At 53.6% G+C, this 24,083-nt stretch overlaps 1 protein-coding gene and 1 pseudogene across 2 annotated transcripts in view; both read left to right on the top strand.

Annotated features, from left to right (window-relative positions):
* The window catches only part of AGO2 (argonaute 2, RISC catalytic component), a 53,024-nt gene that overhangs the window by 9,454 nt on the left and 19,487 nt on the right, over nt 1–24,083 (top strand). For both annotated transcript variants that reach the window (XR_001516994.2, XM_006912939.3), the window contains exons 2-7: nt 1,264–1,459; nt 14,566–14,686; nt 19,747–19,928; nt 21,315–21,451; nt 22,239–22,373; nt 23,070–23,157. Coding sequence is in view for 1 of the 2 variants with exons in the window: in XM_006912939.3 (XP_006913001.2) it covers nt 1,264–1,459; nt 14,566–14,686; nt 19,747–19,928; nt 21,315–21,451; nt 22,239–22,373; nt 23,070–23,157 (859 nt within the window). In the remaining variant the exon portion in view is untranslated. The remainder of the gene's footprint in view (nt 1–1,263; nt 1,460–14,565; nt 14,687–19,746; nt 19,929–21,314; nt 21,452–22,238; nt 22,374–23,069; nt 23,158–24,083) is intronic.
* On the top strand, nt 2,842–2,960 carry LOC112480568 (annotated as a pseudogene).

The raw sequence follows: 24,083 nt of genomic DNA, 5'->3' as shown, positions 1-24,083 counted from the left end.
GGGCGGTGGGGCAGGTGCGTGAACACTGGTGTCAGGAGGGCTTGGCTTCATTGATTCCTGATGTCCAGACATCTTTCTCTGTGACTTGGGTGGCCCATTGTAGAGGATGCTCTCTGAGTGACTCGGGCGGTCCCTACCCTCACCCGTCTGACTTTACCTTCCTCAAATCTAAACGGAGGGGCCTGCTCAGATGTTTCTGGGCTCTTACTCTGCATCATCCGTGCTCCCAGACCCTGGGCAGACAGCGATCTCGATCCTCCAGCTGCCCAGTGTCCCACTAGGGAGACAGATAGCCAGCTGTGACGATGGCACAGGGGAGCACGTCTGCGTGGAGCGTGGATAAAGTGAGCTGGAGGCGTGAGTAGAAAGGAGCCAGTGAAGCCACCAGGACCCTTGGACAGAGCAGACAGGGGCGGGGGTCTGAGTGCGAAGGCTGCATCCTGGGCAGGGTGGCCTCGGAGCCATGGAGACGAGGCTGCTAGGTTGCGGACACTTGCGCGTGCCTAAACGTCAGAGCCGGATGCTGGGGGCCATGAGGTGTTGGGACAGGTGAGCTCAGACATGCCAGCCTGTAGTGCGGAGAATGGATGAGGGGGTGCCTGGAAGCCGAGGCCACCCCCCAGGAGGCTTCTGTAATGACCTGCGCAGGATGAAGTGGGGACCCACGCGGAGGCAGAGAGGGGTGGGTAGGAAATAGTGTCTGAGAGACAAGCAGGCAAGACTGTGAAGGCCGCGGGCGGCGTCTCGGGACCGGGTGGGCGTGGCCTCGTGGTGGAGGCTGACCGTGGGCGCAGGAGTGGATGCGGGGCGCCCTCGGAGAGAAGGAAGAGGGCTGGAGGGGAGAGTGCAACTTTGGGAGGATTTGGGCAGAGCAGGGAGAGGACCAGGGAGGGGGTGGTTTGAAAAGGGAGGACTTGGCATGATGTCACGTGCCACCAAGACCGAGGAGCACATGCTGTGGAGCAGGTGGTGAGGGCGGGCCTCCTTGAGCGTGGCAGTTGGAGGGTCTTTGCGACCAGGTCTGCCTGGGGGCGGGAGGGCGTGAGTTCCAGGTTTTCTTTGGGACCATGTGAACAGGGAAGAAGAGAGACTGGAAGCCCTGGAGGGTCACTGAGGGCGCGGGTCCTGGGAGGCGGGAGGGACTGCGTGGGCGCTGGAGGATCCCACCCCCCACCCCGCAGTGCTTCAGTCCCGGGCCCAGGCTCTGCCCTGCCTCAGAAAAGCCAGTGATTCCCCCGTGTGACAGTGACCTTTCTGTTCCAGTGCTCGCGCCTCCCGCACCGCCACCACCCCCCATCCAAGGATATGCCTTCAAGCCTCCGCCTAGACCCGACTTCGGGACCTCCGGGAGAACAATCAAGTTACAGGCCAACTTCTTTGAAATGGACATTCCAAAAATCGACATCTATCACTATGAATTGGATATCAAGCCAGAGAAATGCCCAAGGAGAGTTAACAGGTATTGCTTCCTCCTTTATTGGTCCTGATTTCTGTGCGTGATCTTTGCATACGGACGCGAGATTTTAAACGAGTCAACCTCTGATTCTCAGCGGATCCTTCTGATTTTTTTTTTTTTTGAGCAAGTTTTTGTTGTGTTTATTATTTTTTGAAAAACTTTTTTTTATCAAGACACAATGAAATACACGTAAGTGCGATTCAGCGCGTTGTGACAAAATGCACATATGTGCCCATCCCCCCGGAATGTTGCCTCATGCCCTCATGCAGTTGACCCCAGCCCCCTCAGGTCAGCGCTCTGGTCCGTGTCACCGCGGATTCATCCCCTGCCCACGTAAACGGATTTGTGCAGCCTACGAAACCCTCTCCCTTCATCCTGCTGCTGTGACTTGGCACGGTGATTTTGATATTGACCTGGATCGTAATGTGTGTTAATAGCTGCTTGTTTTTATTGCCGAGGAATATTTTATAATATGGGTATTTCATGATTTATTTATTCATTCTCTTGTGAGATGCTTAGGGCTGTCAGGGCTTTGCTATGATGAATGAAGCCGCTGTGAACATTCTTAAAGTGTTTTTTAGTGGACGTAACATGTTCACTTCTCTTAAATAAATAACTAGGAGAGAAATTGCTGGACCAAAGGGCAGGAGTGGGTTCGGCTGTGTGAGAAACGGCCAGCTGGTCTTCCAGCGTGGCCGTGCCCTGCCGTCAGCGGCACGGGAGACTTCCCGTGGCTCTGCCTCCTTGTCAGCACTTGGCGTGGTCAGTCTTTTTGTTTTTTGCTATTTTGGTGGGCGTGTACTGGTTTCTCGCTGTGGTTTCAATGTTCATGTCCTGCTGAGTCGGACACCTTTCATGTACTTATGTCCATAATTATATTCGCATATAATGTCATAATATTTTATTTCTGGAAAAGTGTCTGTAGAAGTCTTTTCCCAGTTTTGGAGGGTATGTGTCTTTTTGTTACTGATTTGTAGGAGGTTTCGATACAGTCCAGGTGCCAGACTATATTGGGAATATTTTCATACAGTCTGAGTGTAGCCATTTCGCTTTCTTAACGGTGTCCTTAATGTCAAAATTTTACAATTTTGTTGCAGTCCTGCTATGAAATTTTGAAAATGGTTATTACATGGTGTGGTCTAAGAAACATTTGCCTACCTGAAGATTACAAAGATACTATTTGATTTTTTTTTTTTTGTAAGAGTCTATAAGAGTCGTAGTTTGGGCTTGTAGATTTAGGTCTGCAGTCCATCTTGAATAAATTTTTGTGTATGGTGTGAGGTGAGGGTCTGTTGAGAAAACTTTTCTTTCCCTGTTGACTGACCTTAGCACCTTTGGTGGGTAAAAGTCAATTAATTTTCATTAACTGCCACAAAGCTCCTTGAGTCTACGGCCATGCTACCCTGAACACACCCGATACTGTCTGATCTCTGAAGCTAAGCCGGGTCAGGCCTGGTTAGTACTTGGAGGGGAGACCACCTGAGAAGATCAGGTGCTGTAGGCGTAAAAAAAAAAAAAAAAGCTCCTTGAGAATTTTTTATTGTGATTTCTTTGAATCTATAGATAAATTTGGAGAAAGTTGACACTATTGAATCTTCCAGTCCATATACATGGTACATTTTCTATTTAAGTCTACTTTAATTTCTCTCAGGAGTTATTCATGATTTTCTATGTAGAAGTCTTTCATTTTATTTATTCTTAACTATTTTATGTTGTTATTGTAAATCGTGTTTTAAAATTTCATTTTCCAGAAGGGGTGGGGAGGAATTGCCCATAAGTACGGGGTTACTTTTTGGGGTGATAAAGATGCTCTAAACTTAGATGGTGAGGATGGCTGCAAAACTCTGAATGTACTAAAAACCATCAGATTGTACACTATAAATGGGTGAGGATTTTTAGCATGTGAATGATATCTCAATACAGATGATAAATTTTTAAAAATTATTTTTGAGTAAAGATGGTTTTACATTTTTCGTTCCAGTTTTTAATGCATTTCATTTCTTTGACTTACTTTATTGCGTTGGCTAAGAAATCCATTGTCGGCGATGTTGAGTATACCCAGTAAAAGCAGACATCCTTACCTGTTCCTGACCTTGGAGGCAAGCATTTATTCTTTCGTCTATAAAATACCGTATTTGTTGTGGGATTTTCATAGGGACCCCTTCGTGGGCACAGGGAGTTCTATTCCTAAGTAAGTGTTTACGAGTCAGCATGAGAATGCTTACTGAGAATTAGCCTCGTCCTAGGGCGTTGAATCTGCCACATGCGTTTTCTGCAGACGTGGAGGTGATCGTGTGGTTCCCCCCCACCCCCCATCGATGTGGTGAATTATGTCGTTTCATTTGGGGAGGGGGTCAAACTGGCTCAAGTTTCTGAGAGTCATGATGTACTACGTTATACATATCGCGAGCCATGGTATACTATACTATATTTTACACATCACTGGGTTTAATCTTCGTCTTTCGTTGTGGATTTTTGGGTCCATGCTCCTAAGGGACTTTGCTCCGCAGTTTCTTGTTAGGTTTTGTATCGGGGACAGGGAGTCGTTGTACAGCAAGCTGGAACATGTCCCCTCCTCTGTGCACCAAACAGGGAGGTGTGACCTCGCTATGATGTCTTCCTTAAATGTCTCAATTTGTCATTGAAACCATTTGGGCCTGGCGTTTTCTAAGTAGAAAGTGCTTCCTGCAATATAATGTCTTCATCAGATATCAGGCTATTCAGATTTTTCCATTTCTTTTTGTATCACTTTTGGTAGTTTGTGTCTTTTAGGGAATCTGTCCATTTCACCTAATTGGTTGAATTTATTGGGCCATAAAGTTGTTCGTAGTATTCATTCAGTGTCCTTAGCACCTGCGGTGAAAGCCCCTGTTTCCCGGTATTTTAAATCTGTGTTTTCCTTTTTTTCCTCAATCAGTTTTGCTAGGGGATTGTCAATTATATTCATCTTTTCGCAGAAACAATTTTTCATTTTGTTGATTTTTCTCTTTTGCTTATTGATTTTTGCCCGTTTTTCTTCTCTTGATCTTTATATTATTTTCTTCCTTATACTCACTTTGAGTTTAGATCATCATTTCAAACCTTTCTTCTTTTCCAATCCATTTTTTTAATGCCGTAAATATTCCCTGTAAGCCTGATTTTAGCTATAGCCCACCAATTTTGATACATTTTAGTTTTCATTTAGTTTAAAATATTTTCTCATTTTCTTTGTGAGTTCTTCTTTAATCCGTGGTTTTTAAAGAGTATATTATTCAGTTCTTAACTCTGGAGATTTTTTTTGAAAGATACTTTATTTTCATCGATCGCTAATTTAATTTCTTTATGCTTAGAGAACATACTCTATAGGGTTTCAACCTTTCGAAACTTATCGGGACTCATTTTATGGCTGAGCATATGATTTATCTTATTAAACATCCCTCACACACTTGAAAAGCATGTGCGTTCTGGAGCCTTTGGATGGGGGAAGCCGTCGATGCTGGAAGGAGTTGATGTCATTATTTCAGTCTTTTATATACTCTCTAATTTTTTCGTCCAAGTACGATATGGATTTGTCTGTTTCTCCTTTTAGTACGATCTGATTTTGTTTCGTGTATTTCAAAGCTCTGTTATTTGGTATTAGGTATATATAATTGTGTCTTCCGTGATAAATTGACACTGTTCTCACTAGGAAAAGTCCCTCCCTATATTTGGTAATTCGTCTCGTCTAAAAGTCGTCTCCCTCCGATTGTTAACACAGGCTCATGAGCTTCTTACGCTTACTGTTTGGCAGATACCTTTTCCTTGCTTATACTTTGGACTCGTGTGTGTGAGAGCGAGCGAGCGTGTGTAAGAAATTAAAAGAAAATGGTTTACTCACATGTTAACCTACCTCGTTCTCATCATTTCTTCCCTTTGATCAGTGTTTTCGCCTGGCATTGTCCCCCTCAGCCTTTCTCGTGCAGTCCTGCCAGTGATGAACTCTTCCAGCACCTTCTTTAAATACGTAAATGTGTGTATTTCCTTCTTATTCTTGGTGGATATAGAATTCTAAGTAGACAGCACCCACCCACCCTACCAAGAAGATGACATTACATCATCTGTTAATCCTCATGGATTATGAGGAAATGTCAGCTCATTTTCTCGTTGTGCCTCCTTTGTATGTAATTTGTCTTTTTTCCTCTGAACATTTTCTGTTTTAATTTTGCTTTTCAGCAGTTTGACTGTGATCTGCGCAGGTGTGGTTTTCTTCGTGTTTTTCCTTCTTGGAGGTCATTGAGTTTCCAGAATTTGAATGTTGATATCTTCCATGAAATTTGGATGAACTACTGGCTAGCATTTCTTCCAATATTTTTTTCTGCCCCATTTGCACTTCTTCTGGGATTGCAATTATGTATACGCTGGACCGTTTAATTTTGTCATCGGGCCGTTAAGCGGTGGTTTTCTAAAAAAATCTTTCCCTCCTTTTTTCAGTTTGGATAATCTTTATTGATTTGTCTTTAAGATCCCTTTATCCACCCCTTTTTTATAGTATCGGATTGTCTGTGGTAACCATCCAGTAAAAGTGTTTTTCATGTAGGCGTTGTACTTTTCATTATAGAAAATTTACGTTTGGTTCCTTTTGATGGTTAAGTTTTTTGCTGATATTTCCCATCTGTTCACTCATTGTTTCCATCTTTTTCTTGATAGCCTTGCATATATTTATAGTGCATATTTATTACAGTAGCCCTCGTCTGCTAATTACAACACATGGGTCATTTCAGGGTGTGTTTCATTGACAGGCTTTACCTTAGATTACCTGTCACTTTTTCCTGCTTATTCACATGTACAGTGAATTTTATTGTTGTTGAACATCGTTGTGTTGCAGAGAGGGAGTCTGGCTTTTGCTGTCTTCTCGGTACCCTGCCGCACAAATTCCTGCATCTTCTGCAGCCCCAGACTTGGCCCCCCCTCTCCTGAGCGTGACAAAACTGCCATGCTCTACCACCCCTTCCCCCGTTTTGTGGTGTGGAAGCTGCTCCCAGGCAGAGCAAACGTGTGGCTTCCTCAGGGTTCACTTCCCTCGGTGGTCACATCGAGGCCGGAGAGTAAGTCCGGCACCAGCCACTTTGACGTGCTCAGAAACAAATTCTCCAGAGCAGTTTGGGCAGCACGGGGATGGCCCCGGTGGTCCTGGCGTCTTATGAAGTGCTCTGTGCTGTGATACTTTTTCCCTGGTCACAGCCTTTGTGAGAGAAAGAATGGGCATTCAGCTCCCTTATTTATGACACCGAACAGTTGGATCCACTCAGTGTGACCAATATACATTAGTCCAGACTTTTCAGAAGGCGGTTTATTGTACATATTAAAAATAGCGTAAACCCCTTGACCCACCCATTCTAAGTGTCCCCAAAAGACATGTCTCCAGAGAGATGGCACCTGACCGTTACGTGAGATCCTTTCCACGTGTGCTTACTGGAAAACGTGTTTCCGAACAAAAAATTGGGGGCACAGGTGGTTCAAACAGCTTTGTTCTCGGAAGGTCTTCTGAGATCTTCGAATATGTCTTACGTGCTCTGAGCCTCCTTGAAGGGCTCGTTGGGTGTTTTCGACTTCCCATGGGACAAAAACCTGTGCACGTCTGCGGTTAGGATGCACTCTCTGAGCCGGGGTGAGGCATGCACGATTTCCGGGCTTCCCGTCTGAGTGGTGGCAGTTGGGCTCATATGCCGCCAGCCACAGCGTACCAGGAGCTTGCTTTTAGGAAAGTAGGGATGACTAAGGCTTTGTCATCTGGCAGCAGAGAAAGGCCGATGGCGATTAAAATCGGATATCTGTACTCGACTGTACTTCTGCATCCCCGCTATAGCTTCACAGGAAGGTTTTTAAGTTACCCAGTGTTTAAAAATTGCCTCAAGTCAAACAGTGAGCAGCCAAGGGGGGCCCGAGTGGCACGTTTGCGGCCAAGGCCAGCCCACATGCCAGCACGCTCCGCTGCTCCCCGGGGTGGGAGCGCCAGCCTGAGGGCTGCTGCCTGGTTAACTTGTGAACCTTCAGGTTTCTCTATTTTACTATTAATTCTGGTGCGCTTTGGCTAAGGTCCAACTGCACAATTATAATCAATCAAAATAGTATAGAAAATGTTAGAAGTAAAGTTTTTGTCCTGGCAAAACCTATGTGCCAATGCCTTGCCATAGTCCCGCCTTCCACCCACGCCGGCAACCAGCCAGGCTTATGAAACCTCCACTCGTGTGACAGGTGCTGTGCCGCTGGCTGACCACTGGTGGACAAGATAGACACAGGGCCTGTCCCTGGGGGGAGGGAGAGTCCGGCCAGCCGTCACCGGTGCTCAGGGTCCGTGCTGGCAGACGGAAGCTCTGGGGACTGGTCCTTGGGAGTCGCTCTGCCAAGGCCATTCTCAACCCCCATCTCTCTACTTGCCTCTCCTTCCACCCGCATCCTCCGTGGAAGTGACGACAGTGTCTTCATTCTGAGTTCCCAAAACCTCATGCAGTACCCGTGGTAGACATTTAATAAATTCAGCCTGGAGGCTTTGCGCAGGATCCGAGCGCTTTGTGATGAGTCACTGCGAACCCCAGCCCCATGACCCTCAGCCTCTGTCAGCGCAGTCGATCATTCACCGTGGAATGATGGACTGCGTGGGCGGGACTGGGTACAAGGCAAGGTCCGTCTTCTCATGCTGCCTCCAGTGTCACTGCGGGTGCAGAGGTGGCCGCACAGACTGGCCTGTTGTGCCGGCCTGGCCACCCGCTCTAGGGAACCTTGCAGGTGGCTCACAGGTAGTAGCGCTCTGCTCAGAAGCACAGATTGGGCTACGAAAGGAAGGTGCGCCTCTCGTCTGTCAGCTGCTCTGTCCTTGCCCCTCTTGAGCTCGGTCAGTGGTAACACGGAGCGGGGGAGAGGCGGGGGCCAGGGCAGCGGGACTGTCGTTCGTAGCCTGCTACTTACTTTGGGCGCTGACCACTGGAGGGAATGCATTGGCTCAGGCTTTTTCAAAGGTGGCTGTGTGTGTGTGTACGTGTGTGTACCTCCCTTTGACCCAGCAGTTCTACTCCTTACTATTCCAAAGAGAGATCATATACAGGGATGTCTAATTGTAAAGGCGAAGGAAAAAAAGAAAAGAGGGAAGAGAAACCCACTTATGTGTCACCCCGTCGGGCTGCGTAAACGGACGTGCCGCGGTGCTTGCTGTGAAGCTGTCAACAGCGTGACGACGATGAAATGGGCTTCACGGTGTGGACACCAAGTCAGGAAATACAGGCGACTTGAGTGGTTTGTTAACATTACATTGTAGTACACGACACAGTAACATCTCTTTCGGGGCTTGACGGCCACTTCGTATACAGTGACAGGGAAAGTTCTCGAAGACACGCAGGGAGGAGACAGCAGGCTCCAAATCCGTGCGTTCGACGCCGTGTGTTCGATCAATGATGACACCGTGTATTTCTTTCGCGTGCCTGTGCGTTTATTTACGTGCACAGGTTCGAAGTGGTCAGGTCTCTCCTGAGAAGGGGACGGAGGCGAGCAGGTGGTCTGCGCGGGCTTCCAGCATCGTCCGCATTCGAAACGTACAGTGAGAACGTATTAATGCAAAACCTGGAAATTAACAAAGGAAAACTTCCTGTCATTATAGCAAAACAGGCAAACAAGCTGCTACAGAGCACGTCGGCCTCTGGTTAGCGAATGCGTGTGCGTCCTACGAGGCGGCCATGCGTCTTGTCGCCGCCACGTGCTGTGTGTGGCTGCGCGTCTCCATGCCCTCCTGTGTAAAATGCAGAAGAGGGCGTCAGCGTCCCGGGTCATCACGAGGATCAGCTGAGCCGTTCGCGTGACGCGCCTGGCAGAGAGCACGGGCCGACAGTTCTGCCGTCGTCATCGTCACACGGTTGTCTTTATGACACCGAGTGCATACAGACGCGTAGCGTGTGCACAGACGGCAGTCTCAGAGTACAGGCAGGGGCACAGCCTGAGCATCGTGTTCAGTAAAGGTGGTCGTCCGGGGGCCACCTACCCCGAGGAACTACGCGACTTTGTTTCCAGGGGTCACACTTGACGCTAAGGAACAACTAAACTCGGACTCCTGTCACTAGCGTGGCCCCAGGCAGTTCCTCCTTGCTGAGGACCAGCTGGTCAAAAAGAGTCGCAGCTCCAGACGGAGGGGCGTGTGGAGTCTGCGGTGAGTGGGTCCGGAGCCTCCGTTGGGGAATAAGAAAGTTCTGGAGGTGGACGGTGGTGGTGGTTGTACAGTGAATGTACTGAACGCTCCTGAACGTGAGAAAATGATCGAAATGGCACGTTTTATGTTATTCTTCACCATAGTTAAAACAGAGACGGGGAGGGAGGGAGGAGGGAGGGAGGAAGGAGGGAAGGAGGGAAGGAGGGAGGGAGAAGGCAGGTCAGTTGCTGGGAGCCGCCCTTGATGGAGGGGCGGGGCCTCTGCCTTTGGAAGCAGCTGTCATCCTGCCATTAAATTCGAGCATCTGAGTCCCGTTTGCACAACATGATACAGGCTATGGCACCTTCAGCCCCACGAAAGTGGGCCGCCCAGGCCTGGGGCGGGGTGCGGCTGGCGGCGAGGCGTTCTCTCGGCCGTGGGGTGGCTGGGGTTGTCCGCCCCTGGCCACCGGAGCAGGATTGCTTTTTCATCCACGGGGTGGGTCCTGGTTATGCTGACTGGACAGCCTCCTCCTCCGAACCAGCACCGACTGAGGCCCTGGTGTGCCAGGCTGCCTGGTGCCGGGTGTTCCTGGCGGGTAGGACCGGACTCTTGTCCCGAAGACCCCGTTACGGGTGTGAGCGGACAGCACGCGTTCGTGCGGACAGGCGTTCCCTGTGGCACGGGCTGCGTTTCGTTGCTCTGAATACTAGACGCCTAGTTGCCTCAACTCCAGTGTTTGAAAAGTCTGCTCTGTCCTCTCTCTCCTGCGACTTCTGTCCCAGTTAAAATGCCCGGACGCCCACGTGTCTTTCCTGGGCTCTCGATTCTGTTCCCAGGTCTCCTTGCCCGTCCTGGCTCCAGCACATCGTCTCGTCACTGCGGCCTTTACATGTCCGCCCCGGGGGTGTACTGCTGGCCTCCGCCCGACTTATTTCCAAGTACAATTTAGAATTGGTTTATTAGGTTCCATCAAATAAAAGTAAACCCCTCTGGGTCTCTTTTTTGGGACTGAAAGAATGGATTTGTTTGGGAGAATTGAATGTTATGGTCCACGAATGTGGTATGTTAGTTGGTTGTTCTGTTTTCAGCATCTTATGGCGTTTCCAGCTCCGAAATAAAAGATCGGTGTATGTCGCTTGGAGCTAGTTGTCCCCGGTCCCTGCGTCTCTGTCCGTTTAGCTCCAGGTAAAGCCATCCCTCGCCGTAACAGACTGGGTGTAAGCAGGATGCTTTGGTTTGGCTGCTCCTCTCCAGTCTCAGGGGAGGGGGTGCCATTGGGGTGAGGCTCGCCCAGAAACTGGGAGGAGAGAGGGGAGGTTAATGGCCATTGATCCTGACAACGTGAATACATCACAAGTGACTTACTGATACTAGGTTGCATTATGTAACAAGATAATTTAAATCTGTGTTTCCAGACGTGACCGTCCCGTGTGGCCAGACCACTTAGGAATTCCTCTGCTGTTATATCAGAGTGGCCACAACGACTTCTCATAGGGGAAGGAGGAAACTTAACTCCATGTTTACTGCTAGAAACCAAAGCTTTGTGGGGAGTCTGAACTTTATAGAGGCGGAGAGGATGGGGACACCAGGCACACCTGTCTACCTGGTTTTCCAGCCTCTTCCCTCCTTCCATTTCTGCAAGACACTGAGCTTCCCGGGGCATTCTTACTGAAGTCGATTTATTTGATGGTTGACTTTGCCATTCTGGGCTCTTCGTCCTTAAGCGTCCCTCTGCTTCGCCTGTCCCGGAGGGCGTATAATGAGCGAGAGAGCGAATGAATCAAGACTTACTACCCGGGGTAATATGTGCGTTTGTTCAAGAAATATTTATGGGGAATCCGCCGTCTGCGGGACCCTGGAGTTACACAGAGAAAAAGGCAAGGAGTCTGTCTTCCGGAAGCTTCCGCTTCCAGTGTTCCTCTGTAGGTTCGTCTGGGCTTTTAACAGACCCGGTCGTACCGTCCACCTACTATGGCAGGCTTTTCTTCTTCACAGCCCTCTCCCCGCCCTTCCCCTGCTGTGGCGACTGGCCTGCGGCCCAGCAGCCGACAGACGGGGCCCAGGAGCTGCTCTTTCATTTAAGAGCGTCCTTCTGTTCCTCGTTGGCAAATTTCAAATAAATCGTGAATGGATGTTGAATTTTATGAATGCTTTTTTCCCCCTACTCTTTTGAGATGATCCTAATTTTAAAAACTTTTTTACATTCCATTTTTGAAATACAAATCAACGTTATTGAGATACAATTACATGCAAAACACATCCATTTTAAGTGTATAGTTACGAATTTTAAAAAATGTCTGCATCCTTGTGACGCTCATTCACACCGAGGTGATAATCAAGGCGTAGAACATTCCGAGGGTCCAGAAACTTTCATGCCCCTTTACAGTTGACCCTCGCTGTGGGTCCCCTGCCCCGTGGCATCCGCTGACGTGCCTTCTGTCAGCGTAGATTGGTTTTTGCCTTTTAGAAAATTTCATATAAATGGAATCATGCAGTAAGTACTGCTTTATATCTGGCGTCTTTCCCTGAGCTGTTTTTAAAATACAGCCATCATGTTGCCTGTACTAGTAATTCATCAATAGAATAAAAGTATTCCCTTGGAATGTTGTACCATAATTTGTTCACCAGTTAATGGACATTTGAGTTGTTTCCAGTCTGGGACTATCATAAACATTTGTATACAAGTGTTGATATGGTTACGTGTCTTCATTTCTTTTGGGTAATTATCAGGTATTGTTAGATGGTGCGGTGCGTATACATTGACCTTTATAAGAGATGGCCAGACTGTTCTTCCCCGTAAGCGGTTGTGTCATTTGCCATTCCCAGCAGTGATGTGTGAGAGCTAACTGTCCTCATGCCCTTTTGCCAACCCTTGGTATGGCAGGTCCCTAATGTCAGCCATTCTAGCAGGTGTGGGGTGACGTTTTGTGGTTTCTTAGCATTTCCCTGATGACTAATACTGAGCATCTTTTCATGGGCTCATTAGCCATTTGTGTATCTTTTTTTGCGAAGTATCATTTTAAATCTTTTACCTGTTTTTAAAAATAGGTGTGTTTTACTGGGTCGTAAGCTTTTTTTATATGTATGTATTATGCATGCAAGTCCTTCATCAGGTATATATGTGGCTTTCAAATATTTTCCCTCAGTCAGTGGTTTGCCCTTGTCATAGTGATATCTTTTAAAGAGTAAAAGCTTTTCATTTTGATGAAGTGCACTTTATTATTGTTTTATTTTACAGTTGATACTGTCTGTGTTCTAAGAAATCTTTGTCTGTCCCGGGGTTCATGAAGATTTTTCTCTTTCGTTTTCTTCCAGAAGTTTTATAGCTTTAGCTTTTACTTTTAGGTCTGAAATTTGTTTCACATCAATTACTTTTATCGTGTTAAACCAGACCTTCCATCCCTGGTGTCTGCCCAGCGCTGACACATTGTATTGTTTTCAACACGGTGCTGGATTCCGTGCGTTACTTTGTTTCCGCATCTGTGTTTGCAAGTGAGACTGGTCCATGATCACCTTGTCAGGTTTCACCATAAAGGTTTCGCTAGCCTCGTGAAACGAGCAGGGCGCGCGCCCTCCTAACTGTCTTCCTGATAAGTTTGAGTTGGCTGGGCAACTGGTTCTTCGAGCCTGGCTGGGAATCCCTGGCAGCGCCGCTTGGACCTTGAGTTGATTGTGAAGTCTTGACCGTAAAGACGAGGTCCATGAAGCTTGGGGGGCGGCATGTCTCAGGCGGCCCAGGGTCGCGTGTGGCAACGCAGGTGAGCTCGTCAGGAACGACAGAGACCAGAGATGGGAGTGGGACGTCTTTGGGGCTTTACGCCTCCTGGGGCTGTGATCTCCCCGTCGGTGTTAGAGGCGTGTGGCACCGTCAAAGGTGTTTGGAGAGACCGCGTCTGCCCCAGGGACTCCCAGGCTGTGGCGTTTGGGCAGGATCGGTGGGGCCCTGGAGGCTCACCGCTTGTGACGAGCACGGTTGAAGGTCTGCTGGGCAAAGCCAGTTTGAACAAGGGGAGCCTGCCTCAGCCCGCTCCCCGTTCTGGGGAAGGGAAGGATGGGGTGAATTCCGGAGTTGCTTCCTCAAAGTCGCCCGAGGCTGCGCCCTAAGGAGGAGCCCTTACAGCGGGCTGGGCTCAGAGCTCACCCCCTGGGCGGTCTGTCAGATGGCCTGCCCCCGTCCCCTCTGCCAGGACCCGTCTCTTCCTCTTTACCACATCCGTGAGCTGTGTTTCCTGATGACAGATTCTGCGTCCCTGGCACCAGGTTTTCCTTATAAGGACCCCGGCCGGGCAAGCACCATGGCCCTTCTTGTCTGTGCTTTAGTAGGCGCCATGTGTGGAGAGAGGCAGGCGTTTGGTGAGTCGAATGGAAATGCCTCAGCCGCTGTCCCTCACCCCGAAACGCTGGCCGAGCTGTGTGCCACATGGGCTCGCGCACAGAGACACTCGGCGCTGAGGAGTGGCGGTGCCGTCCCTCCAGCCACAGGACAGTCAGCCGTCCCTGGTCATCTGCAGAGCGCTTCTGTGTGCCCCTGCCAAGCCGGGCAGGCTGGCCAGGGGGGGCCAGGAGGGGACGAGCGCAGAGACAGAGCAGTGTCTTTAGGCTTGCGGGGAGTCTGCCGCCGCGATGCCTGAGGAACAGACGGCACCCAGGTCTTAGTGACAAACAACATGCACCGATGGACACGCATTCCCTACAGGGGGCTGTGCTGTGACTGGAGTCCCAGCCCCGCTAGCCCCTTCCTCCACCCCGGGGAGTTCTGGGAGCCTCTGTCCTCGGGGAAGATGGTCTCCAGCGTGTGCGTGGAGAGAGGAACGCGCCTGCACCCACTGAAGGTTCTAGTTTGCTTCTTTACAGAAGGAAGTTGGAAGTCACCTTACTAAAAAGAGCCACAAGTCTTATAAAATTGCCCATCATCTGGCGCAGGAGAATGTGTTTGACGTTCTGACATTCTGCTCAAACTCTTCTCTCGTTCCAGGGAAATAGTGGAGCACATGGTCCAGCACTTTAAAACACAGATCTTTGGGGACCGGAAGCCAGTGTTTGATGGAAGAAAGAATCTCTACACGGCGATGCCCCTTCCGATCGGGAGGGAGAAGGTAAGATTGTGGGGGGCCGGGACGGGGTCGGTGGGCGCGTCACCCTGTGCTCACTGAGACACCATCCAGGGCCCTGAAGGCCATCGTGCCCCCCCACCCCCATCCACCTAGGAGGGAGGTGCCCGCTGGCCCTGCGCTCCACCCCGAGACCCGCGAGGTCTGCTTTCTGTGATGGCGGGTGAGGGTCTGTGGCCACACGGGAGGATGTCTGGAAGCCACTCAGCATTTAAGTGTACAGCACAGACAGCCGTCCGTGCCACACGCCATCACCCAGCGGGAGCCTGCCGGACCCGTGGGGGTGGCGGGGACCTGGGGAAAAGCATGTCACGTGTACGTGGGCCCGAGTGACGACAGCAGTGAAGCGAAGCTGACGGGCGGTAGCCAGTGACGCACCTGAAACACCGTCGTGAGTCAGTCACCTTGGGAGTGGAACGGTGGTTGTATTAAAGTGCCACCTTTCGTCGTTATTCTTATCGTGGCTTTATTTAAAACGTAATACAATTTCTGCCCAGAAGTCGTCGCCTCTTGGCCCATCTTTCAGCAGATGGGCTGCTGCTCCGGGGTGATTGTGGGTGTTGTTTTCAAGAGCAGAGGCTCAGCTCAGGAATAATCTATACGCACACTTAAAAGACAAAAAGTACCTACCCCAGTGAGGACAGAAAAGCTGGGTCCCTTAGAGGACAACCCACACAGTCAGCTTCCTGAACCCCAGGTTGCCGAGAAGGAGCTCGGAGCTTAGAGGGTCTCAGACTGCTGTCCGGTGACCTGCACGGTCTCTGTAGGCGTTCAGTTTTTGCTTTTGCATTTTTGTGCTAATCTTAAGAAGCCTAAGCTCCTTTTGCCCGTCTGGATGGCCAGCAGGTGGTTTTGGCGCCCAGCGGTCCAGCTCGGAATTGCTAGGCTCTGATAAGCGTTGAGTTCTGACGGAGGGCTGACGGCAGGCGGCCGTGATAACGGCTCCGTACTGAGGGCTCCCTGGGTGATTCTCAGAGGTGGCGCTGGCGCCCGGCTGGGCACTGCCTGGCCCAGGGCGACTGACGTCGGCGTTCCGAGTCGGAGGGAGTGGCAGGACCATGCCCCGGTGGGCCGAGCAGGGTCGGTTGCCCCTTGCAAGGTAGCATGCTGTGCATTTAAAATCGATAAAGCTTGGTGTTTAATTTGTGCATTTGTTTTTGTTTAAAGTTTGTGTAAGAAAGAGAAGCATAAGGAGTCTGTCGACAGTTTCCTCTGTACAGGTTTATAATCGGGCAGGAGGAGGGGCGTGGGAGGCAGTGCGGTACCCCCATCTGAGACGCGTTGCTGTAGACGGTGACAGACAGCACAGCTCGCGGGCTGAAGCAGAGCTCATTGCAGTCCTGGCTCCGCCCTTACTCGTGGTGGCACCTCGGGCCGGCCTGGCCGCCTCGCCCTGCCAGCCACAGCGGCCGCACCTGTAAGACGCGGAGCTTGCGTAGAAACGACCTCCCAGGTCTCCGCGCCAGCGGAACGAGCGCGTGCACCCCAAGGCGAGTGTCTCCACCTTACAAGCGTCCTGTGGCCCTGGGCCCCTGTCACCTGCAGGGGCTGATTCAGGGTCCGAGGCGTCTGCACCTCTAACCAGTGGTCCCGTCAGACTTGGAGTCGCCAGCATCTCGTACTTCGCTGCGTCTGGGGTGTAGTGCGCACTCGGCAGGTGCTGCTGGTTGCTGTTACTGGGCTGAGGGGCCTGCAGCTCGCCCTAACCTCGGTGTTTCTGGTGTGCCCGATGCCACAGTAGCCTTCCCTAGGTGCCGCCCAGTACCTAGTGGGCGCCTCGTGTCTCGTAAGTTTAATCCCAACCGTCCTTGTCCTGTTTTCAGGTGATCTTAGAGGACCTGCCCAGAGCCACAGCGTTTGGTGAGCGGGGGGTCTCCTGATTGCAGACCGCTCCTGCCACTCATTCTTAAGGTTCTGTCAAATATTTGTGACACACAGAAACGGACCTCTTCGTCTGAGAGCTGGAATGGGGTGTTACCTCTTTGCTGTTCCCGTGCACTCACATCTTGCGGCCAAGTGCCACCATTTTTTTTGTTTTGTTTTATGTTTGCTCTTTTTCTATAAAGTTTTGCTTTTTTTTTTTTTTTTTTTTTTGGTATTGTGGGCACTTCTGTAGTAAGAGGGCAAATCCTGTAGTGTTGTGTTAACCCTGTGTCTGCCAGCGGCTGGATGGGGGCTGCAGGTGGCTCTTGTCCAGGTCTGTGCACTCCCTCAGAGTGTCCTGTGTCCCACAGCCCTTACTCAAGGAAGGCGCCCCTTGTCATCTGCTCTTAAGCTGTCCTACTGGAATCCTAGCCCACCCGCCTGATTCCAGCCCCTGTGTGGAAGGAGAGGTCCCTCCCCTTAGGGCTGAGAGTCCACCCAGGCCAATGCCTCGCTTCTCAGACTGGGAGGCAGAGGAGGCTGCACACGTTGCTCAGGATTTTGGATGTAACGGCTAGGTCTGTTTTAGCAGTGACACGATGGGATTTGCGAGACCGGAGCCCTGGGCCTTCGCTCACGCCCCAAGTCTGCAGTTTCCTGGGCGGCAGCCTCTCTTCGTTTATTCGGGGAGGGCGTGAGCGTCTCCTCCTTAGAAGAAGGTGGCACATTAGGCCAGATGCGCAGTGCAACTTGAATTAGTAAAGCCGCTGCACGGGAGGCATTCGCCGTGGGGGAGGCGGCCTTGCATGAAGCCCGCTGCTTGGCTCCCCTACCTGTTCACCCCTCTGCCCTGGATTGGGCCACAGGGACCAAGGTGGTGACGCTTCTGCACTTGGAGGGTCAGGAGGTTTGAGGATAGGAAGGAGGGAAGGGCAGGAATGGGGGGCGCAGGGAGCCATCCTTGGGGACCCCCCCTTGGGTGGTGTGCAGGTAGAGGGTCCGCTCAGTCTGTCTGTTCTCATTTGGGGCTAAACCTGCTGGCTTTCGGAGCTGAGTGTCCCTCCAGTGACGCCGCGTTTGTCAAGGTACCTTGGAGCCAACCAGCCCATTGAAGGCAGGTGTCACCTAAACCTAACGGAGCAGCCGCTTCCTGTACCTGCTGGTGTTACCTGCCAAGGGTGACGCTGAATTCCCAGCACAACTCTTAAGTGTGCTGGCGCGGCCGTGTTTTTCTTCCTGGATAACTTGGAGGGGCGATGCTTCCATTTTTGAGATTCGTTGCTGTGCAAATCATAGAAGCCTTGAGCTGTCAGCTCTCTGTGTACATCTGAAACAAGATGTTACCTGCGCGTCCCCTTCTGCAAAGGGCCCGTAACGTGGAGCCTGGCGGTGGCAGCCCCAGGGCCCTGCCCCACGCTCACTCCTTCCTCAGTGACAGATGGCAGTGAGTTTACGGGGCCTCGGCCTGCACGGCAGCCACGTTTTGGACAAGAAGCCCCCATTGGAGACGCAGCTGCATCTGTGCTCCTGGCCCACACTCAGCCTCCCGTGTCCCTCATGGCGTGGCTTCCTGTCCGCGTCCTAGCCGTGTGGTGGCAGCAAACCAGGACGCTTCTCATTGCAGGTCTGTCACCTGGTGACTTTCACACAAAGGGACTCGAGTGTGTGGCTTAGGCCTGTGCAGCTTGATCCTCACAGTGGTCAGCGTTCTCTAGGCCCCGGATCGGTGCCGTTTGCTAGTAATTCGGTCGTCCGTGCTCAGAAGACGCCAGTGTAGTGTCCCGTGTCACGGGTGCTGGCAGCCTCGGTTGGCACAGTGTTCTGTGAGGTGGACGGGCTACCCTCCCGTCCCACAAGTGCACACGGGGAGCCCGGTGGAGCCACGTGCCTGTGGGCAGACTGTAGGAGGTGACAGGGCTGGGAGCACCACGTCCTGGGTACCCCCAGTCAGTGCCCTTTGGGTGCTGTGTCCCTGGGACCAAGAGCTTCAGGCTGTTTGCAGACAAATGTCTTGGTGCGTGGACCGACACTGCCAGCCAGCAGCCCAGGCAGACACGCAGACTGTTCTCAGCCTTGTGTCACAGCCGAAGCCCAGCGTCAGCCTGCCCCACGGGGTGTGACATTTCTGCCAAAATCGCCATCGTCCCTAAGCTGTTAGATGCCCGCACCAGTCAGCCTCTCGAGACACCGTGTCTGGCGGGAACGTTGTAGATCCTGGAGCTTATTCTCTTCCCTTTTTATGGGGGCCAAGAAGGGACTGGACTAGAATCTAGTTAAAAATATGAGGACCTTTTACTAAAGGAAAACACCCCCCTCCGAATCCTGCCTCGGTTCGGGTAGAGGGGCTTGCGAAGGGTGGCGTCAGCCGGCGTCACCTCGGCCCTCAGGCTCGCCACGTGCTCCGGGGCCGAGGGGCGCCTGCTGTGGAGTTGGCCCGGCGTTCTGCGGCCACCTGTTCCGGATCCTTGGGGTACCGTTTCAGAACAGGTGGGACCACTTGCTCCCTCCTCTGCTGCCACCCTGAGGTCCCACATTCTTCTTTCACAGACGACCATCTTCCCACGTTTGACTGGGAACGTGTTTGCTCAGACAAAGTTCGAGGGGATCGCAGGGTGCACGCCCAGCCGCTCCCAGAGCTGTCAGCGTTTCGCTGTCTGTCTTATCACATGTCTGTTGAGAAGACTGTTCGTGATTCAGTCACGGCAGAACTAGCTTCGACTCTTAATGGGCCCAGAAGTTGGGGACCCCCAGACCCACTGCAGCTTTCTCAATGCCATTGGGGAGGACGGCCCAGGCCCCCCACGAGCTGCCACGCCCCCTTCCTTTGCCGGGGAGCAGCCTCAGCATGTCCATGTCCCCTCCCTGGGCCCGTCCTCAGAGGGACTGACCCGCCGCCCCGGGCCAAGTAGCACGACCCCCCTTTGGCCCCGCCTCCTCGGGAAGACCTGTCTCACCACTTGCCTTGCCCGTGGCCACTGGCATGGCGTCAGGCAGAGTGAGCACTAGACACGCGTGGATGGAGAAGTCCCCAGTCCTTCCTGACACTGTGCCCGTGCGTGTGCGGGGCGTGCACACGCCCACACGTGTGTGCCCGGATGCAGGACTGAGTGTCCCACTCTGGGGGTGTTCTGGAAGCTGAGCCCCTGGGGAGCGTGAATGACCGTGTGATTCGCCCCTCACAGGTGGAGCTGGAGGTCACGCTGCCGGGTGAGGGGAAAGACCGCATCTTCAAGGTGTCCATCAAGTGGGTGTCCTGCGTGAGCCTGCAGGCGTTACACGATGCACTTTCGGGGCGGCTGCCCAGCGTCCCCTTTGAGACGATCCAGGCCCTGGACGTGGTCATGAGGCATCTGCCGTCCATGAGGTGAGGGCCGTGCACGAGGCGGGGGACCGTCCACGAGGCAGGGACCGTCCAGAGAGCGAGGAGCGTCTGCTCTGACCCTGGCGTTACCTGGAGAACACGGATGCTCCATCTAAGGACGAGCTGGGCCCGGGGTTGGGGTGACGGTTGTGCAGGTGTTTCTATGATGAGGGTAACAGCAGGGCCAACGTGGGGAGAGAACGTAGTGTGGCCTCTGTCGCCTTCGCACGGGGGCCGGTGGCAGGGGGCCGACGTCCCAGCTCTCCCACCATGCGAGGGCCTTTCAGGGCTGGAGATCACACAGATGCTTCCGACTTCTGTGTTCATCTGTGGGGTCGCTGTCTTGCCACAGACCGCCACATCCGAACTTGCTGGGACGGAGGGTAGGTGATGCTCTAATGGCTCATCATCTTCATGCTAAACTATCCCAATTCCGACCAAAACTCCGAGGTTTGCGGGGAGAGCGCGGCTGCCTGTGTCCCTTCGTGAGTGTGAGAAGGGCCCCCGAAGCACTGCGCCTGGTTTTAAAGGGGACCCTGGTGGTCTCGGTCTTCAGACTTGGGTGGCGATGACCGAATATAGAGCAGGCCACCCCTCCTGGCAGAGTCTGCCCTTCCTCACCCTCCCCGGGCCCCCAGCACATAACCTGTTACCACTCGGAACTGTTGATGGCAGGAAGGCGGCAGACGCAACAAGAAAAATCTAGAAGAATGTTTGCCAAAGTGTTGAATACATTTGAGGGAGTAGCACAGATTACTGTGATTTTTATTTTCTGGATTCTTTTGAATGAGTTACTGTGTTTCTTTTCTAATCAGGAGGGAACTCTGCTTTCATTCTGGGAAAATAACAGAAAAAGAGGCAGGATCAGTAAGGTCGGGCGAGTGAGAAGGGCCGTGTACCCCAGCTGGTCGACGGTGCCACCGGCAGCCAGGACACGTCACTGCTTCAGTGACACGTCTCCTGTCCGGAATCCTTAGCGGCGTCGCGTCCCGGTGACCAGGCACTGTCCGTGCCACTGCACTGGGGGACGCGCCTGCCGCTCGCAGGTGGTCTCCGGCTCACAGCCCACCGACCCTCAGTGACAGTCCCCCCAAGGGGGCGTGAGCCACCTCAGGCTGGGGGGGACCCGGCTCGCACGAGAAGGCTCTCTGTGCCTCCACCCCGTGTGCAGCGTTGCAGCGTCTCTCGCTCTCCCTGCGTCGAGGTCGTGTGTCCCCAAGTCTGCGCTGCGCACGGCGTCCCTCCGAGTCCAGCGTGGGCCTGGGCGGAGGGGTGTCTGACGACCGCACGGAGCAGAGGCAGGACGGCCCGCGCGAGCCTGCGTGATGGACTCGGACAGACAGCGGCCGGGGCTGCCCGGCTGCCTTCCACACGGGTCTCTCTCGGCAGGTACACCCCCGTGGGCCGCTCCTTCTTCACCGCGTCCGAGGGCTGCTCCAACCCCCTGGGTGGGGGCCGAGAAGTGTGGTTTGGCTTCCATCAGTCCGTCCGGCCTTCTCTTTGGAAAATGATGCTAAATATCGACGGTAAGTGTGGCCCGGTTGTGTGCGGCGGAGCCGGGGCCGGCTGGCGGGCCAGGACCTGGGGAGGGCCAGCTCCGAGCACGGCCCGCGCCTGAGCCGAGGTGCCGCGGCTCCCCTGGCGTGCCTCACCTGAGCGTCCTGTCAGGGCAGTGGTCCTGGGTAGAGCAGCGAGCCCCCCGCAGGGCCACGGCCGCGGTCGTGGGGACAGCCTGGGGTGTCTGACGGCTCCGGAGGCTGCACGGGTGTCCGCTGGGCGGGATCGGGGTTTTTGGGGTGGTGAGTGGACGTCCCCCTCACCTTTCATGTGCGTCCTCTGCCTGGTTAGTGCGAGCACAGGTCGCCCGGTCTGTGGCTTTCTGGATCCTTCAGGTTGGGGGTCACTGCCCTTCTCGGGGGACTCGCTTTCTCTCCGTTGGGGCACCAGGGGCATGATGAACCTCAGATCTAGGCCAGACACCCAAGCCGTACGGGCCTCGCGCTCTGCTGGGTGTTTTCCAGACCTAGCTGTCGTTGCAGAGCCAGGCTTTAGACTCCGCCGGCCTCTTGCTGTTGCCCCTGACCAGAGGGGGGAGCCCGTGACCGGGTGGGACCCGCCCCGCCCCCACCCCGGCTCTGTCTCACCTCCCAGGCCCCAAGGTGAACTCGACGGAGAGTGAGGACGGAGCCAGGTACGCTCCTCCCCCGGCCCGCGGCGGGCGCCCCGGAGCCGTCGGTGCTCGGCCGTGTCGCGGGCACCGTCGGGCCGCCCCGGCTCACGCTTCTCTTCCGTTGCTCCCTTTCCCATCTCCAGTCTCAGCAACCGCGTTTTATAAGGCACAGCCAGTAATCGAGTTTGTGTGTGAAGTTTTGGATTTTAAAAGTATTGAAGAACAACAAAAACCTCTGACAGATTCCCAAAGGGTCAAGTTTACCAAAGAAATCAAAGGTTAGTAACTGCCCGGGGCTTCTGGGGTCCTGCTCCTGCCGCACTTCCTGAGTCTTGGGGTGCGGCAGAGTCACTGTCAGACGCGTTAGCTCGGAGGCGAGTCGCCTCCAATCAGAGCATCCTAAGCGAGCGGCTTTCTGTGTGGGGTGAGGCGCGGGTGGTGGCCAGGTGACGTCACCGCCGTCAGTCGGCACCCGAGGGCAGCAGCAAGGTGGGGGTGTCTCTCGACCTCGTAGATGGCGGTGTGCCTCCTCCCCGCGCTCACCCCTGGCCCCGTCACACCCACCCCGCCTGACCGCCACCCGAGCAAAGTGCCCTGGCCTGGGCCTTCTGCCCGTCGGCAGAGAACTGGCAGGTGCCCATCGCTCTACGGCCCCCTGCACCTGTCCCTTCTCGAGGGCGTTTTAAAGGCCATCAGCGGTGCTCCTGCTAAAAATAATCCCAAAGGAGGCACAGAAAGCCGTGGTGGCAGCCACCGGCCTCCAGGCTGAGCCCACATTGTCCTCGTCTCTTTAAGAACAGTGTCCCAACTGTGGCCTTGCATCCTCATGGGTGACACGGGGCCAGCCCGGGTGTCACCCTCCCCCAGCTGCTCCAGAACGCCCTGACGTTCTGGATGTCGGGATGGTCAGGAGGTGGGCCTGGACCCCAGGCCAGGTGGGTTGGACGCTGAAGCGCGCTGTCCTGTGTCGCCAGGTCTGAAGGTGGAGATCACGCACTGCGGGCAGATGAAGAGGAAGTACCGCGTCTGCAACGTGACCCGGAGGCCCGCCAGCCACCAAACGTAACCGCCGCCCCCCATCGGCCCTCAGGGTCCCCGCCGCTGTCACTCCGGCCCTCAGGGTCCCCGCCGCTGTCACTCCGGCCCTCAGTGTCCCCGCCACTGTCACTCCGGCCCTCAGGGTCATTGGGCGCCCTGCCTCGGGGACGCCGACTCTTGGGGAAAGGATGATCCCATCCAGTTTTTAGGATCCCAGAACTACTCCTGCAGCTCAGTGGATCCCAGACTCTGCCTAAGACAGGACGGGGGGCCCGCCTGTGTGGCCGGGCTGGGGGCGCCCTGTCGCCTTCCCCTGGGTGATACTGGGGAGACGGTCCTTTAGTCTTTAGTCCTCGAGGCTGGGCCAGCGCTGGGGGGTGGCAGGGCGTCAGCGGGCGCTGCCGGATTCGCGGGCCCAGCGGGACCTGCCGCCTGTGCCGGGCGATCTGCCCCGAGAACACTCGGCGGCGGCGCTGGCGGCTGTAGTGTTTACCCCGAGATAACTCGGGGATCACAGTCCTGACTTCACCCCCAAACTTTGCCACAGGTTATCTCGCTTTCGTTCCTGTTTTCATGTTGCTCTAGGACAGCGATGGTCTTTGGAAACAAATGACATCGTTTCTGTTGATGACATTCTGTGTTTAGTAATTTAGTTGCTGAACGTGGCAAGCCCTACGCAATGTCATATGAACACTGGGGGCGAGCCACGCTGTTTTTCTGAATGGGAAACGAGTTAATGGTTCGACGTGCAACTCCACGTCATCACTGGCCACAAGGACTCAGGGCCGTCTCAGGCTGTGTGTTCGTTTCGGGGAGAAGTGATGGACTTGGCCCCGGGGCCCCGGGGACACATGCTTGTTTATTTCACGGTCATTCCATGGACCATGCCTGGTCGGTCACTCGGCACTGGAGACAGGCTGTCCAGAGCCCGCGGAGCAGGAGGGCGAGAC

The sequence above is a fragment of the Pteropus alecto genome, unplaced genomic scaffold (genome assembly GCF_000325575.1).
Source record: "Pteropus alecto unplaced genomic scaffold, ASM32557v1 scaffold105, whole genome shotgun sequence".
Taxonomy (NCBI): domain Eukaryota; kingdom Metazoa; phylum Chordata; class Mammalia; order Chiroptera; family Pteropodidae; genus Pteropus; species Pteropus alecto.
The sequence above is the reverse complement of the archived record's forward strand: the minus strand, read 5'-3'. Positions and strand labels throughout refer to the sequence as shown.